Source organism: Rhodnius prolixus, unplaced genomic scaffold (genome assembly GCF_049639745.1).
Source record: "Rhodnius prolixus isolate KJV_2025 unplaced genomic scaffold, Rpr scaffold_11, whole genome shotgun sequence".
Classification (NCBI taxonomy): domain Eukaryota; kingdom Metazoa; phylum Arthropoda; class Insecta; order Hemiptera; family Reduviidae; genus Rhodnius; species Rhodnius prolixus.
Genome location: NW_027411625.1, coordinates 10,108,308 through 10,126,012, shown reverse-complemented (window position 1 = coordinate 10,126,012; position 17,705 = coordinate 10,108,308). Strand labels below are relative to the sequence as shown.

Genomic DNA, 17,705 nt, shown 5'->3' with positions numbered 1-17,705 from the left:
GCTTAAGATCGAAGAGTTACACCAAAGATTGTGAAAAAGAAAGAATTAGAGATGTTAGGTGATATAAAAAAAAAATGAAATAAAGTGAATGGCTATTATATCCTATCTAAGTTTTATAATAATAAATTTGAATTTTGGCTTTTTAATATAAATATTAAAAAAATCTATAAATACCTTTAATTTAAAATGTGATTTATAAATATAATTATATGTTATATAATTTGTTTTTTTGAGTTTATGCGCAAGGATTGTGTATAGAGGGTGACTAGTCTTTTTAACTTCAAGCGGAGTTGGTAATGTTTTCCAATGACAATAACTGGTTCAGGTCTCTGGAAGTCAGCTATTGGTGTATAGGAGTCTGCAAAAATTGGTAAAAAATTAACTGATGTTCAATTATACCTAAAGCATAAGGTCTCTAGTAATGAGCTGATGGTACGCAGGAATTTGCAAAAGGAGATAGACATCTTATCTTTCTCTAGTGAATTAGTTCACATTATAAGTGATGGTAAAAGCCGAAACTTTTGTGAAAATCAAGTTTTTTTTTGTTTTAAATGCGCCCCTAAAATATATTATTAAATCAAATTATGTCATTATGAATCAAATAGCCAGCATAAGAATCTTTGATATCTATTAAATTCTCAAAAATATAAATGAAAAGTTGCTGCAGTAAAATTACTCAAATGATATCAATGACATATTAATGATATGTTTGTTACTTGCTGATTTGTGTACCTTTTGGCGTTTAATCAACCCTTATACTTAACTTTTTAAACTGTAAGTTTTTGTTGAAGACATATTTGTACCCCTTAATAGATTTTCCTTTTTGTCTATTCTGCAAAGTTTCATTTCTACTTTACAGATATTCTTAACATTTAGAAATAATCAGTACTTTCATTATGTCCTAAATATGGTAATATTTGAAACCGTAAAGATCACTGGCGTGATCTTTTAAAAGAATACTTATAGTTGCGGTCACCAAAAATCCACAAAAACAATTTTCTTGGGAAAACGTTTCGAATAAAACAGGAATGTATTTTGTACGTGAATAGCAAAATGAAATTGCGATTACAGTACTCCCCTTTAATAAGAGTAAGAAAAATTAAAGTGCGTACTTTTCCCTTAAGTAATTGTAAGAGTACGATGGCACATTAATATCATACAGTAAAACTCGAACAACATCTTCCTGACAAATTTTATCAAATTTGGCCGTATTTATTAATTATTAAGTCGGGCATTACTTATGTGAGCCAAACTCCGTTTCTAATGTTGCTACGTCGAGATCCATAAAAGCTATATATATCCACATAAAACTTCGAATATGACAATTCATTGACGTAAATCGGTTCAAGCGTCAATAATTTGAACGACAGCAGTACAGTAAGAGCAGGTTAGCACATTCATGTCAACAAGAAAAACATTAACTTCCTGGCAAACATTATCGAAATCACGCTCAAAATTAAAAAGTAATTAAGATTAACAGTTTTTGAGGGGACCTTACATACGTGGGGCAAACGTCCTTCCATAACTGTATTCAGCGTTGAGACCGACAACAGCTATAACTTTTATTTAAAATTTAACCTTCTATATCTCAATAACCATTATCAGTCAAACATTACTATTAATACCAGTTATAAAGCAAGTTATTCTCTACAATTGGGTTAAGAAATCATAAAAATCTGATCAACATGAAAAGAGATATAAAGGTTTGAAATTTGAGCGATTTGCAAAACCTCCAAATTTTAACCTTCTATATCTCATTAACTATTGCCACTAAAACAATGCAGTTTATACCAGTTATAGAGCAATGTTTTTTCTACAATTCGGTGTAGACTTCATTAAAAACTAAACAACTTAATAGGAGATATGAAGGTTTGAAATTTCAACAACTTACAAAACCTCCAAATTTTAACCTTCTATATCTTAATAACCGTATCACTAAAACATTGCTATTTATACTAGTTATAGAGCATACTTTTCCCTACAATTGGGTAAGGAAATCATTGAAATCTGATCAATATAAAAAGAGATATAATGGTTTGAAATTTGGACGAATTTGCAAACTTCCAAAATTTACCCTTCTATGTATATCTCATTAGCATTCTCCTTAAAAAAACTTTCAGTTTAAAAAGTTGTGTATGACGGTTAATTAACCCTTATACCCTTAACTGTAGAGATCTTTTTAAAGAATGAAAAAATTAAGATTCCTAAAGAGTTCTCAAAAACAATTTTCTTGAGAAAACGTTTTTAATAAAATTGGAAGGTACTTGTACGTAAATAGCGTAATTAACTGCGAATACAGTACTTCCACTTAAGAGAAGTGAGAAAAGGGAAAGAGAAATTAAAGTTCAAATACACACTATTGCAATACTTCCCTTTAGTAGGTGTAAGAGCCTTGTCTCCTTAGAGTCACGTAGGGAACCACTTCTTGATGCCAAATTTTACAAAAATCGGACAAAGCGTTATAGAATTATTTGTAATAATAGTTTTGGTGAGAGTGGGCCTTACCTGCGTGGGGCATAATGTCGAGATCTCTAAAATGCCAATTTATATGAAATTTCAATTTAAGTGACACTTGATTCATGAAAATCCGTTCACTTGTGGATAATTTGTAACGATTGCCATGGTTAGGGGGAGCCATAACCCTTTCAACCTGCCAAATTTTATCAACATCGGGCTAAGATTTACAGTTAACGGCAATAATAATTTTGGGGCCATACATGGTGCAAACTCCTCTTAGATTCGATGTAAAGCGTCAAGACCCCCAAAAGGCACAGCTACCTAAAATTTCGAATCGAATGACACCTCATTCATGAAAATCGGTTCGTGCGTTTAGGCGCTACGTTGTTTACAAAAATGGAAACAAGTACATTTTCTGAAAATGCCGTTTTTGCTCATTTTCAGCAACTTTTTTCTCCTAATCTATTAGATCTGGGTCGTTGCGAAAAATTACGGTTATGAAGGAGGATTTGTCCTATATTATAAAGAAAATTTGGGAATTTTATCTTTTATAGAAATAGAGAAAAAAATTGTTAAAGTTGGGTTACGTATTTTCGTACACTTTTAGACGATCAACCCTTATACAACTGCCCTACAGGAACATTTTTAATACGACTCAAATATTTAATATGAGTAAATTTATTGGAAAGGAAAAGTTTGTTAAATTGAGAGGTCTAAAAGAATAATAAATACAATATTTTTTTTTTATTAATAAGAATTAATTCCATTAATAAGGTACAGCTAATTGAAATCGAACACCACAATGAAAGATGAAATAAAATATTAAATTCCGTTGTCTTTTAAAATACATGAATCTAAATAACTATGGAAGATACGCCACTTATCTCACTGCACTAAACCCTCGGTAAATTCATCGGATCTTTGAATGAACCTCTTCGCTTTTTGAATGAGGCAATCCTAAAAACAAATAAATAATAATAATAATAATGAAATAATGACCTAATCATACTAGGGCGAAAAACTCACGTTTCCACTTTAAGTGCTAAAGCATACTCAATTGTTCACATTTTCTTACTAGTATCCATTTTAAATTCTAGTTTATGTTGCTTCGTCTTATGAGAAAATCAGTGTGATTAAAAAAATGACCTAGTTGAACCAGGAAATTCGGACGAGTTTGTTCACTTAAAGTGAAAACTAGAGTCCTCCGTCTTTAGATTCGGCACTTCCGACTCTAGTAGCAAGAAAGGGGCCTTGGGGACCAGCACCAGAAACCTTTCAGCTGAATTAGGTGTACCTCGCTCAACACGCCAACTTGAAGTCTGAAAACTTTTTTTCAAGACCCTGTTTACGTTTCGTTTCATCAAAGTAAATGAAGAGCATGTTTACTTCGATAATCCGAACAAACAAAAATAATCATGTCAGATCACCAGCTAATCAATCGTGCTTTGAAAAAAAGTGTTACTGGCTGAGTGATGGAACTACAAGGTTTTATTCATTTTGAGCTGGTTCTCTAATGGTCGTGATATTACATTCGAAATTTATTCTGCGCAGCTAGAAATTGTACACAACGTTTTGGATAAAAAAATATTCCACTTTGGTTCCACCTTAAGTAAACAATGCAAAGCGTCACATCAAAAGTACTCAGTAAGAGAAGCTTGATTTTCGAGTACTCTCCAAACTAGCTTACAACCTAGACTTGGCATCCTCTAATTACCTCCTCTTCTGCTAGATGAAAACCGCTTAAAAAAGTACTCAAATTACGGAAAACAATGGCCAATATTTCCAACAGCAAGCCTAATAAGAGAACAATATTTTAATTGATGGCGAAACACGCAGACCAATTAAACAACACATCCTCATTCAATACAGTTCATATTTCCTTACTTTGCTTATTAGCAGCATACTCTTTAATGGCAGGTCTCCATACATAAACACCAAAAAATACGCTAACAGCCGTTACTAAGACTAGAACTGGCAGAGAAAATATTCGTGGTTTTCTTACATACATTTCAGCTATCTCCCCAAAAATTTGTATTCACAAATAAAAGCTGTATAATTTATTAATCATAACTTAGCACAATTACCGTGACTTTATGAAGCAGGTTATGTATGTATGTATAGTACTTTCAAGTTACTTCTCTTTGTTGATGTATCGATATCGGTTTAAACACTCGAATAAATACGCGCGATTTTAGCGATCTACCAGATTAATTTAAGTTAACACTAATTCTCTCCCTCACATAATAAAACCAAGTGCTCAGACTTAACAGAAACATTTTTTCTTTAGACAATCAAACTTTTAAATAAAGTCGATAGGTTTGTTATTATGCAGATTTATTTAAAGGGGCGTAGATGTTTTCAAGCAAATTAAAAACGTTTTAAGTAACAAACGTTTCAGATTTCTCCCCCGGCACACCGATCTTTCATGTTAAATGAGATTTCCACCTGGTAACAGTTGAAAAAACTGAAGTTTGGGATTTCTTGTAAGGGTTGAAAACACTAATGTAAAATGAAAATAGGCCGAATGAGTTCAGAAATTCAGTCCAACTTGTATGACCTTTAGAACCGGGTCTACATAAATGTTTTTTTGGGGGGCGGGGTACCTACATATAAACTTTTATATGCTATGTAAATGTGGCATGGTGATCTTAAGTCATCACACGATTTCTCTTACTAAAATTATAATTTACAAAATTTTCTTTAACTCTAAATAAAAGTGCAGGAGATATGAGGTATAGCTTATCTCGCAGTAAAAAAGGTCCTGGACTGAATTCCAGCTGTTACATTAAACATAAGATTACATTTACAAAAAATTTGTTTAGCTTTTTATCCAGCTCTTGGCGAATTAGCAATTCGTCACCACATGTTTAACTGTGACAGATGGATTTTTGCTTAATTGATCGTGGAGCCCAGTTATTGTGAGTAGTGGTGCTTTCTATAGCGCCGTAATTCCGTGGCACTGTGAGTTTTTAGGCAGTCGTAGTTTCATAAAAGACGGAAGTAGCTATTTCGGCGGATCTCGCCAGATTTCCGGTGGTGCTAGTCCTCATCTGGTATCTTTCTTACATCTATCAAATAAAGTGATAAAGATGAATTGGATACTTACCATCACAGCTTTACAGAAAATGAGTGCAGCACTTTTTGAGAGAATTTAAAAAAAAATCAATCACAAATCTATTCTTCATAATAGTATTTCTGGTTAACCGACTTTACTCAAATTTGTACATCTATTCATGTTTTTAATGTTCTAGACGGTGGAACACTAAATTGTTCTGAAACAGCACTTTAGAGAGAAGCTTAACGTAGTAATTCCTTGAGAAACCTCCCCCTCTAAAGAATTCCGCAAAGAAAACTTAGTAATTTAAATTCCATAAGTTCAGAAACGGATATTAACATTAGACAATTTGCACGAAAAGCGCTGACAATTTCGCGTATAACGAAATTGTAAATAAAATGTCTTGTTATACATCCCTAAATAAAGAATTAAATAGGATGCACTAGTTCTAGCTGTCACGTCTCGCTCGTATAGCAAGAGAAACTTTGACTTAACCGCAGGGCTATGCATCTTTGAGCTGACACGAGCAGCACTATATGGCGATGTCCCTTTAAGCTGCAATCAGTCAATCATAAGTGGTTTTTATTACTTGAATAAAATATTACTTAATATCTATTTAAAGGTCTTTAATTTTTTTTTTTTTAATGCCTGTTTGAAAATGAAAACTGAGGGCACATTATTAGATTTAACTCCCGAAAGCGAGGCTTGGAGCTGTTTTAGCGCTTTTTTAGAGTTCGAAAATAATAGAAGCATGGAGAGACTTCCCCGCAAGTTAACACTAAAATAGCATTCTAGGATGGAATAAACCTTAATAGGCGCCATAGGCTGTCTTCATAACTTCAGTTGGAACTTCTTCACGCAATATATTCAATGAAAAAATCGCTTGAGGCTACTGTTACCTTAAGGTTTAAATTTGACTTCCATCCAAGTTTACATCTTAATAATGTAATATAGAAATAACGTGTTATCCTCCAAATGCCACGAGGGGGGCCAATTTTGTTATATGCTTTGATTGCCTTATACTTCTTACTATACATCTGGTGGGTTCGTCCGAGCAATTTTAATCTTCTAAAACTGCAGGTTACTGTTCAATGTATCAGCAGCTATTATATTAGATTCTGTTATCAAAGTATTTTAGTGCACCTTACTGCTTTAATTTACTTTAAATCATTTTGCTCCTTTTTTAATTTACCTAGTAGATTGTTAAAAATCACTTGATTTTAACTGATTGATTGAGATCATCGAAAGATATATCGTTCCCCCTCTACAATTCGAGATTGTGCCGGGATTTCTACTATTTGAGGCGAACAATATTTCATTACAACTGGGCCATGTGAGTAGATCTTATCAAATCGCCTTCACTTCTATAGTCAGATTAAAAAAACATTATTTTTATAATGTCAAGTACTGTACTTGCTAGTCTTAGAAAATTAATGAAAAATGTGGGGTATAAAAGCAGACCAATTCAAGCATTAATTATTACAAATCATGATGCACATATGGTAAGTGATTTTTTTTTTAAAATATTGTCTTTAACAGTTTTTGTAAACTCTAATAACGCTTCTTAGTGCTCTGTGCATTATAATGGTCTTATTTACCGTGGTACTACGGTACCCTTCGAAATTTACGTCAAATATTTTGTACGTCTTTGCCTTGGTTTGCATTATATACTTAGTTACCAACAATCTTGGGAACCTTTGCCTCAGTAATTGTTGTTCTCTAAACTGTGGTCTTGTCCCCCAGTAATTAGGATACCCTCTTGTCTTAAATATTGTGTAGCCCAGTCTGATTGCCTTCGTGTTTGAACAGCTTGGTTACTTCATCTTTAGCACTTTGTCCTTTAAAATGTGGTTCATTACCCAATGGACATGGGAGCCCTTAGGCCTTTATCTTAAAACTTTTGTACTTTAAATGTTTCTTTGTTTTTGAGATACAAGGGTATACTAGTGTCTAAACTGAGTGATATTTTGTACTTATTTCCTTCTAGTCTAAACACCTTAGTGTGTATGACTTAGTGTTTGGTAGCTTCAACTATGTTATTATTTGTTCAAATATGTTTGTTCCCACAACCCTTAGGCACACTAGTGTCTTAACTATTTTGTACTTCAGTTTGTACTTTGGTGTCTGAACAAATTGGTACCCTACTAGCTCTATATTATTGCATTGTGCTTTAACTGCAAGTAAATAGTTTTCTAGGTAGTTTTTAGGCTGCTTTAGGCTACGTACGATAATAAAATGTCATAGCGGTCTAATTAGTGAGTTTGATTGACGATCTTTTACTTTTTTTTTTTGTTGGTCTTAGGTAGACTTCAAAATTTTTTACAAAATGTTCAGTACCAAGGCAGTATACTATATAAACAAGAATTGGGATTTCTACATTTAAAAAAAACAAACCTTTTTTTTACATTCCTTATTTTTACTTTTTGAATAGTTTTGGTATTTAAAAAATTGAATATTTTATTGTGAGAAAATCATTCGTATCTACAATTTTCTTATCTTCGCAAATAAATTTATGTCTTGAACAAATTACGTAGTATTTTATGTTCTCGTAAAAGGATTCATATAGTAATTGAATTGCACTTGTTTTAAACCGCAAGTACAGGAATGACGTTTATTATATAATAAATCATCATTAGGTAATTCTAGTTTGGACAGGTCTTGTTAAGAGTTTTATTGATGATGCTTTTAAATGCTCTATGTCACTTTCAGATTAAATAACCAAATTTTATAGTTTTTAATAATTCAATCAAATTAAAAGAGAAGTATGAAGTTAAAAAAAAGTAGTAGTATAAAAAAAAGTAATGTGATCGTTTACAATTTCGAAATTGAGTTTTTTTTTTTATTTTGATGTATATTTAAGTCCTTTAAAACAGGTAAGAAGAGAATGGTTCATTTACAGAAAGCTTAGATAGAGCATATTCTAGAGGCACTCACATGGCTTTCTTCTCTCTTTACAATTCTCAAATTAGAATAAAGACCAGGTTAGTTTGAAACTTTTTGCCATGAAAATTGATACTTAGGCGCTTCCAGAGATGTGTAAACCAAATATGTTGCTAAATTTCCAAATTTGTTGAAAATTCGAAGAAAATGAGTCATTCTTAGCAATGAGGAATGCAAGCAGAATTCATGTGTAAGTTGTGTAGTGTTTCACTGAAATGTTTTGTTGTGTTTCGAAATTTGCAGAGTGAATACCTTGCCGAATGTCATCGACGATTGGAATACGTTAGTGGTTTTAGCGGGTCTGCTGGAACGGCCGTAGTTACAGAAAATGAAGCAAATATGTGGACAGACGGCCGCTATTTCATACAGGCAGCCAAAGAAATGGATTCCAATTGGAAACTCATGAAAATAGGTAGGTCGTACATCGGTTGTTCTACATTTAAAAATGCTGTTTACTTTTATTTAGATTCAATTTGCGGTGGGTTCTGTTCTTAAAGCACCTCAAAAGAAACATTGTGCTGGTTTCTTTTGTTCTAGTTCGAGAGCCATCCCTCCAATAGATGTCGTCGTCTTCTATGACTTTGCTAAAGGTCATATATCATCAACTGGTGATTGCTAAGTAAACAGCAAAATTTAAGTTGCCGTTTCTTCCTCCACTTTGTGAAAGCCTGGCAAAATAATTGTTTAAGGGGTGATTCTTAGCATAGCCCTAAATTGTAAGGACAGATTGAGTCGGCATGGAAATTTAGTGGCCAGTTACCGGTAGAACCTCGTGGAGGTGTGCCTTGACTAGCAAAGGCTAGTGGTTGGTGTTGTAGACTATAGGTAGACTAATGGATGGCGCAAGCTAAGTAACTACCTCTTCAGGAAAGAACCTCCAAGATAGTAGTGACTGGGTTTTGTCCGGACAACGTCAGGTCCTCGCCACTGAGGTCACTAGATCGCCTTGTATCAGATGCTGGATGCACAACAACTGTTTAAGAAGTCGGCCTAAAGTTAAGTAGCCGGCGTTTCAGCTAGAAAAATTCTTTCTGCTGTCTATCTCATCAAGAAACCACTTCAGTCACCAAAATAAAAAGAGAATTGGGACTGAAAAAACAGTTTACTTACCGCTTAGTTGTTTTATAAGCTCGTTTATTCTATCGTTTCGGAACTGTTATGGCATTAATGTGTACTATAATTTTTTATTCAAGTTTTTTTGACTTATTTTGTAGGTGTGCACGGCACCCCAACAGAAGGAGCCTGGTTGAGCAGCAAGCTGAAGGAAGGAGATCTAGTCGGCACCGATCCCCGTTTGATACCTTATTCCGTTTGGCTGAATTTAGAAAGTGAATTGGTACATTTCGGAATTACATTAGTGCCTTTATCAATGAACTTTGTTGATGAAGTTTGGGTAAATCGGCCTAATTTGGAGTACAAGCCCATTCAGTCGCTGGATATTAAATTTGCAGGTAACAAAATATTAATAACTTTCCTTACAACTTCTGTGACGACTTTTAAACTACTAAGACGCATTGGTAGCTAGTTTCTAAAAGTTGTAAGGGTTGCTGTCTAATAGAATTAGGTTTTTGAGTATCCATGAAATTCTTCACATTTAAGCAATGTATATCTATGCTAATAACTTATACGGTAAAACAAAGATAGAGACATATAATGACATACATACATACACACACACACACACGTATATATATACTCTTTCTTGTACTGTATAATTTAAGGCATATGCAAGATATATAAGTTAAAGGGGCGGGTGTTGGTCTAGTGGTCAAGTGGTTTTGTAAGTGGGAGATCCCCAGTTCGAATCCCGCGTATGATTACTTTATATTTGTTAGAAAAAATTGTTTATAGTGAAGTATAAGCTTCCGCCTACGTCCACTACACCTAATTGGTAGTTGGACGTTAAACCCGCCTGAAAAAATAGGCAATTACTTTACTTTATATAAGTTATAGACATTATTCTGCTGATCATGTAGTTCCCAAATATCCTACTTAGCCTACGGTAGTAATCATCAGATGACTTTGATCCAATCTTACTGCAATATACCACCGTTGTATATCATGTACCAAATTTACTTCCAATTGAAAATTAAATATTTTCTAGTATTTGCAATATATATTGTTTTTTACATTGTAGACTGAAGATGGTTGGGCTTTGATACTTCTGGTATAAGGAATAAAACATTTTGAGACTGAATAGGCTTTAGATAACAAATCATAGTATAATGAGAAATATTGATCAAATTTGGATTTATATATATATATGTTACTTTTCTTTTTTCATTAGGTGAAAGTTCAATTGTTAAAGTTGAGAGGGTCTGGAAAGTGATGATGGAAAAGAACGTGGATAGTTTGGTACTGACAGCTCTTGATGACATTGCTTGTAAGTATAAGTGGCAAACTATAAGTAGTACTGAAATTGCCTAGGGAGTATAGCACTCTTGTTGCAATACAGATTGCAGAATTCCTTCCTCAAATTGATTATCACCTAGAATATAAGCCTACCCACCAGACTTTAAAATGAAGCAACCTTTCACAGTGCTTATCACTTTAAGTGAGGTTAGAATCTAAATCGTGCTTCTCAATTCAATACAAATATCAGAATTATAGTAATGGGTTACAACAAAAAAACTTCTCTAAGAAGTTCCATAGACATAAGTAGGTTAATAAATATTGTCTAAAATAAAATTACTAACTTATAAATTAAATAAACACCTTTTAAATATTATACCTAAGGAAGGCTGTGCTCGGTGTTCGATCATGTCTTGGGGCTGGTATTAAGGTTGCAGTGCAACCTCTTTTGATCCGGTTTTCTATTTAAGCTTGACTTCTCTGTTGTAGGGCTATTGAATCTACGTGGTCAAGATATTAGCTACAACCCAGTATTCTTTTCGTTTCTTATAATAACTCCAAAAGTTCTTCGCCTGTATATCGACGAGCAGAAGATAACTGAAGCAATAAAGGATCACTTCAGGGAGCACGATCTTCCTATTGAAATTCATCCGTACGAGAACATCTATTCGTCACTAGAGGATTTGGTCAGTAACGTACCTTCTCTTCTACAAAATACCTTACTGGCTTCATTTATTTTCATATTTGGAAAAAAAAATTGTTACGATAATAATTGCTAATAAAAGCATGCAGGCAGTTGCTATTTGTCTAGGCAACAGTGGCTGTTCTTCACGGATGCAAGTCATCCATTACACCTATAAAATCTACTTCTGTTTTGTTAATTATGAAGTTATTTAGAAAGTATTCATTTCGTATTCAATTTGGAAGTTGAGTTAATTATACACCTGTGGTCAAAAAGGTATGAGGTCTGCTGTAATATCTAACTTAGCCTACAATTAGTATCCAGTCAGCTGCGTTGACGTCAACTGGTTGGGTCCATCGAACCAATGGCTATTTCGCGGAAAGTAGACTATAAACACGAAGTCTCAAAAACGCATTCAGCACAATAATCATTGAAAACATGGTTTAATTGTGGTGAAGACAGCAGCACATGCAGCCAGCAAATCCTTGTAAAGTGCTTAACGTTCGTGGAAAGTAAAACAAACAAAAAAGTAGAGGAATTTGATATATATATATATATATTTATTTAGTTGTTAGACCACCCTATTCCCAATCTTAAGAATTTGAAACCAAACAGACCATCAAACAAATATTTTGTGCGGAAATTCAGTTGATTTAAAATGTCATGGTTCTTAGTTGAAAATCGGCATACTAACTGTATTGATTCGGCAAGTTACGTTTAATAAGTTTTGAAAAGTAAGCTTTCTCAGGCTTATGTTAGACTTTAACTTATTCTTTATTAAGCTTTCTAATATATTTGGTTTGCCTAGGCAAAAACTGTTTGCATAAAGTAAGCAACGAGATTCTTTTAATGCTCAGTTTGTAGAGCTTTTGCAAAACTGATTTTTATGTTCCCAGGTATGCGATATCAAGAAAGTGTGGATTTGTCGTTCGGCAAGCTTTGAAATTTATAATACTTTCCCAGAATCAAAACGTTTTAGCGAATGCAGTCCTATTGCAGTTATGAAGGCTGTGAAAAATGAAGTTGAAGTTAAAGGTAATCTAGAATTGTTAGAAAGAATTATAGTGAGACAGAATTCGTCAAACTAGCTATAATTTGTTGATTTTTAAATTTGAATGATTTTTTTCATTGTTTCGGAACAGGTATGATCAATGCACATGTTAAAGATGGTATAGCATTGTGTAGATATTTTTCATGGCTAGAGAAAACTATGGAAAACGATAATACATTGACTGAAATCAGTGCCGCCAAAGTTTTGGAAAATTTTAGGCGGTATGTTTATTGTTTATTCTCTTTGTATAAATTTGTAGATCAGCATGCTAAAAAAAACAAAGTACCTCTTACTACATTGAACTTACTACACGGTTCGAAGACCAGTAAAAAATTTAAAAAATCATATTTTTTGCAAATTAAAATTTGAAGAATATAATTCAACGTCTTTACACCTGTAAATTTTGACTAATAAAAATACCATGTCTTAAGTATTAGCTTCGCTTTATTTTTGTTGAAAACTTTTGCCAAAAAACAAATGTTTTCATTGGACTTTAGGAGGAGCTGAAATGTCACGATTCTAAAAAAAAAGTAGTAGCAATGCTTGCAATGTTGAAAACAACTAAATGTTTTGTAAACATTCCAAGATTGTAAGAAATTTGTCTTATCTAGAGATAGATGTGTTAGTGTATAATCCAGAATTGACTTTATTAAAGGGAAGAAGTGGACTATGTAGGACCAAGTTTCCATACAATATCTTCAACTGGGCCTCATGCTGCAATTACGCATTACATCCCAAAAGCCGAAAGCGATCGAGCACTTTCAAAGAATGAAATTTATCTGTGTGATTCTGGAGCACAATATTTGTTAGTAACCCATTTATTTTTGTTGGTTTAGATTTTATAAATTTTATTTCATGCTTTTAAATTTATCTCAATATTTATTTTAGTGATGGCACAACGGATGTAACTAGGACGGTGCATTTTGGCATACCAACGGAGTTTCAAAAAAACTGTTTTACAAGAGTGTTCCAAGGAGTAGTCGCAATAGCCACGGCAAAATTTCCATATGGAATCAAGGTATGAATGTTTAAGATTATGTACAAAACTGTCCTGGAGGGCAGTTGTATTGATCGTCCAAAACTGCCCTGAAAAGCGAAATGTTGAAGGTTTTATATTCGTTTCAGAAGTACTTTTCTCTGTGATGTTTGTGTAAGAATGACTCTCAAAATCATGATGCATTCCATTCTTTATTTATTTATTTTTTTTGCTATTACCGGTAATATAAATATTGCGGTGAGGTAAAATTTTCAAAACTGTGTTTGCTCTGGAAATTCCAATTTGAAGTCCTTTGAGTCGGAAGAAGTTGTCTGTGTGTGAGCAAAATATCTTAAAAATGAAGAGTTGTAATAAGTATTTACTTAATATTACATTTGAGTGCTATTAGGAAAACCGACAGTAACTTAGCTGTCAAATTCCTGTCACCATTATTACTTACGTGGATGGATTTTTCAGTTTCCTTGGGAATGTCTCAAAAATGACTCTAACGATTTTATTTAAACTTTGTATTGTGATTGCATATGTCTGGATCTTCTAATTGAAACAGTTTTTCAGGAAAAATCATTTTTTGGCACTTGTGGGATAGAATTTCTGAGGTTACGCCTTACATATTAACGAAAATTAAATAATAAGAAAATTGCGTGACAGGAAATACTTTTTTCCAAAAGAGTCTTTAAGTTTTCGCATTTTTCTCAAAAACCTCAGGCTGATTTTTAAAAATATAATATATATGACAAATTCACTCGTATAAAGGGCAGAAACTTTTGTTTGGGATTTTTTCAAGTATTTTATTTTAGGGCAGTTTTGATGAAGGGCGTTGGTCTCTACATAAGTGCCAGTTCTTTGAATTATACTGTAAATTATCTTAGTAATTGTAATATTAACAGAAATATCTTAATAAAATAATAAAATTCAGAGTTTGAAGAAAATAGCGGAAGTGAAAATTCCCTAACGATTTCTTTTTTAGGTTTCTTATACTGTGCACGCTGATTACAATGCTATTTATTGTTTTTTTGAAATGTTTAAAGAGTTGTTCTGGGTCTTTTTTTTTTTTTTTAGTGAACCTCATCGAAGTTGCTAATTTTTGGTATACATTTGAAATTTGAAGAAAATCTCGAGATTTGAAGTAAGAGAAAGACGAGTGAGAGTTCACACAAAATTTTTGTTTTTTTAGGGCAACTGTTTAGACAGCTTGGCACGCAAACCACTCTGGGAAGTTGGGCTAGATTACAATCATGGCACAGGACATGGCATTGGAGCGTATCTTTTTGTGCATGAAGGACCGATGGGCATTTCTTGGCGACCATATCCTGACGATCCCGGCCTTCAGCCTAACATGTTCCTTTCGGATGGTAAATACAAATTTGAGCTCAACAAAAAAAATTTATCGCAGGAAACCTTAAATATTTATTTTCCTTGGACCAAGATTTTTATCAAATTTACAAATTTTTCCTATCGTCAGTTTTGTGTGTATTCTTCAACGAATTTGATGTTTGAAATAGGTTCTTGGAGAGGAGCGATGTTAAGCCCTTTTCTTAATTACCAATTCCTCATAAAACATTAATCCAACATTTATATTTGGTTAGTTGGGTATACCTCATCACAAATGCAAGTCTATATATAACATTTTTTGCGTATAAATTCATTTCGTCGCGTTATACCATTTGAAAATATTATTCACGTCCTTCGATTTGAAGCTTTAACTGATTTTAATATTTGTAATAAATATATCGTTCAATACCTCTTTATATATGTAAACATATAGAAGTTTTAGCAACTTCTAGGTTCAGCCCAGTGGACCAAAAAGTAGAATGTCCCGGGAAAATTGGATGTGGTACTCATTTCAATACTGTATTCAGCACAATATATTTTTATGTAGGATAATAATTGTTCTAGAAATAACAGTCCGTTTTACAGCTAGTTTACTATTGCAGTTAGAGCATACTAAAAAATTTAAATTTGAAAACATTTTACACCAATCTCCAGATTTACTTTATTTGTTACACGCGATTTCAGTTTTACTTGGTAAAATTACGCTGCGCTCACAAATTTATTCTGTATTTTTTTTACCATCATTTAGTACCATTGTCGGTAAAAGTAAATACCATTAGAGTATGAATTTTTGAATAACCACATTGTTCATAGGGCGAGTTCTTAGACATTCGAATTGAAAGTTTCCTACTGCGGAGAAAAAGGTTTCGATAACTTATTATCTGATGAAGATGATTAAAACTTGTGGTAGATGAAGAACCATGTTTAGTTTTTCAGTTGGAGAAGCAGGCCCAGTTCTTATGCTAATCAGCATAAGAAATCTATTAAATTAATTAATCTTATTAAATCTAATAATCAGGCTTCTTTTGTTTTTATACAGGGCACGAAGGCTCAGAACACATTACGGAAAGTGTTCAGCCTAGTGGCAAACTGAATGTGGCAGGAAAAGAGGAACGATCTCATAGCTTGTCTGATCGTTTTTGTGAACTATTCTCTTATAAACTTTGAGAATTCTAGCAGAAGAATGTAAATCTTACCAGATTTTTTTTTATCCTAACAGAACCAGGTTATTACCATGAAGGTGAATTTGGTATCAGAATAGAGAATATAGTGCAGATAGTTCCAGCCAAGACTACATACAGCATGCCATCTGGGGAGAAAGGTTTTCTTTCTTTCACCACCACAACGATGTGCCCGATTCAGATAAAAATGTTGGAAACGAGTATGCTAACTGATCTTGAGGTGGGTTTTACTAGTTAATTTCCTTTTTGAGTGTCAGAACATGTTGTAGGGAATTACTGCTTCACTTAAATTTATTTTACCTTTCTTTTTTTTTTCTTAAAGATCAACTTCCTGAATGATTATCACAAGAAGATTCGAAACACACTTGGACCGATCTTAAAGGAGCGAGGATTTACTGATGTTTACACGTGGTTGGAAGAACAGACTACAGAAATTGTTAAATTAAGAACTTGAAAGTAATAATAACCATAATTTAGCAAAGTTGGGTTTTCTAAGAAACTTTATTCTGAATTGATGAGATTTGCCTTTCGCACATGCTAAGGTTACGGATCGTTGAAAAAGATAGCACAACCTAATTTTTTATACGAATATTTTTTATATGATGCACAAAATACGGCGTTGGTCAACACTCGAACCCATTCTTACCATTTTTAGTGATCCAAATTTAAGTTTATTTTTGCGTACTCGAATACATAGTGGCTCCTTTTTGTTCAATAATAATGCATATCCACATAAAGGGTATCATGTTTAATTTTATGAGATCTCGCTAGCTGAACACATAACATTATTTCTATTTTCGGCGCATCGACATCTACGGTTATTAGCGTTTAATATTATTGTACTGAACAACGAACAGAATTGATGTCTTAATGTGTTAGTTTATGAAAAACGAATTTTTCATTTGGATCATTAAATGTAAATTGGTTTCAAGTCTTGTTGATTCATGGCCATATGTTTATAGGCTTGTTTTAAGAAATTCCATAGGGGAGAGATTTGGTTGAGCCTCTTTCGTCAACGAGCCACTAGAAGTGCCCTTTCCTTACCTGTCCAAAGGAACCAAAAATTTAAATGAAATCACACTAATAATTTTTGAGAAATATCCCTCCCTTTTTTTAATGTATTTTAAAAATATATGTTTTAATTTTTATTTATTTTTTGAATAAGCTTTATCTGGTTCTTTTTATTTTTCTAACTATTTATGGAAAAAGCAAATCAGTTAATAAGTCTACAACCAAAGACACTGGAAAAAGTGGGATGTTTGAACATCTTCGATGTGTCGAGGTCTTGACGAAGAGTTTTATCTATTCGCCAAACGAACATAATAGCATAGCATAACACAGATGTGACTTCATATCTGGCTCAGTAGTTCAGTCAGATAAATGGTAAGTTTCTTAGCGTTATCTTCGGAAGAGTACACGCAGAAAATTAAAGAATTGATTTTTTTTTGCCATAAATTTCCAGAACCTTACCCGAAACCTGACGTAGTCCTACAAATCAGGTAAAAAAAGGAAAATATATCCAATACCAACGGTAATGGGAAGCATGGGTTGCGTAGGTAAAACCGTGAATCAAATTTTAAATAACCACAGCTTGATACCTTAAATATATGGCTAGTAGAACTCTTGCGGACGGGCCCTGATGAAGCGGTTCTGAGGAA

The 17,705-nt window shown here is 33.2% G+C and overlaps 2 protein-coding genes across 4 annotated transcripts; one reads left to right on the top strand and one right to left on the bottom strand.

Moving 5' to 3' along the window:
* Window positions 1–3,176: 3,176 nt before the first annotated feature.
* LOC141459292 (uncharacterized) lies at window positions 3,177–4,858 on the bottom strand. 2 transcript variants are annotated; one of them, XM_074138188.1, is made up of 3 exons: window positions 4,342–4,592; window positions 4,172–4,251; window positions 3,177–3,414 (listed from the first exon to the last, which is right to left on the bottom strand). In XM_074138188.1, exons 1-3 carry the CDS (start codon window positions 4,463–4,465, stop codon window positions 3,343–3,345), a joined length of 276 nt encoding a protein of 91 aa, XP_073994289.1. In that variant the 5' UTR covers window positions 4,466–4,592; the 3' UTR covers window positions 3,177–3,342. The 2 variants fall into 2 exon arrangements, 1 of the variants encoding a protein (XP_073994289.1); XR_012461433.1 differs by lacking the exon at window positions 4,172–4,251 and having other exon boundaries at window positions 4,342–4,858.
* A 1,665-nt stretch (window positions 4,859–6,523) lies between these two features.
* Window positions 6,524–16,528, top strand: ApepP (Aminopeptidase P). Of its 2 annotated transcripts, none has more exons than XM_074138184.1 (12): window positions 6,524–6,845; window positions 8,696–8,864; window positions 9,667–9,903; window positions 10,740–10,835; window positions 11,294–11,490; window positions 12,383–12,521; window positions 12,629–12,758; window positions 13,193–13,342; window positions 13,426–13,555; window positions 14,709–14,886; window positions 16,086–16,267; window positions 16,370–16,528. In XM_074138184.1, exons 2-12 carry the CDS (start codon window positions 8,792–8,794, stop codon window positions 16,499–16,501), a joined length of 1,644 nt encoding a protein of 547 aa, XP_073994285.1. In that variant the 5' UTR covers window positions 6,524–6,845; window positions 8,696–8,791; the 3' UTR covers window positions 16,502–16,528. The 2 variants fall into 2 exon arrangements, with proteins under 2 accessions (XP_073994285.1, XP_073994284.1); XM_074138183.1 differs by having other exon boundaries at window positions 6,524–7,014.
* Window positions 16,529–17,705: the final 1,177 nt, after the last annotated feature.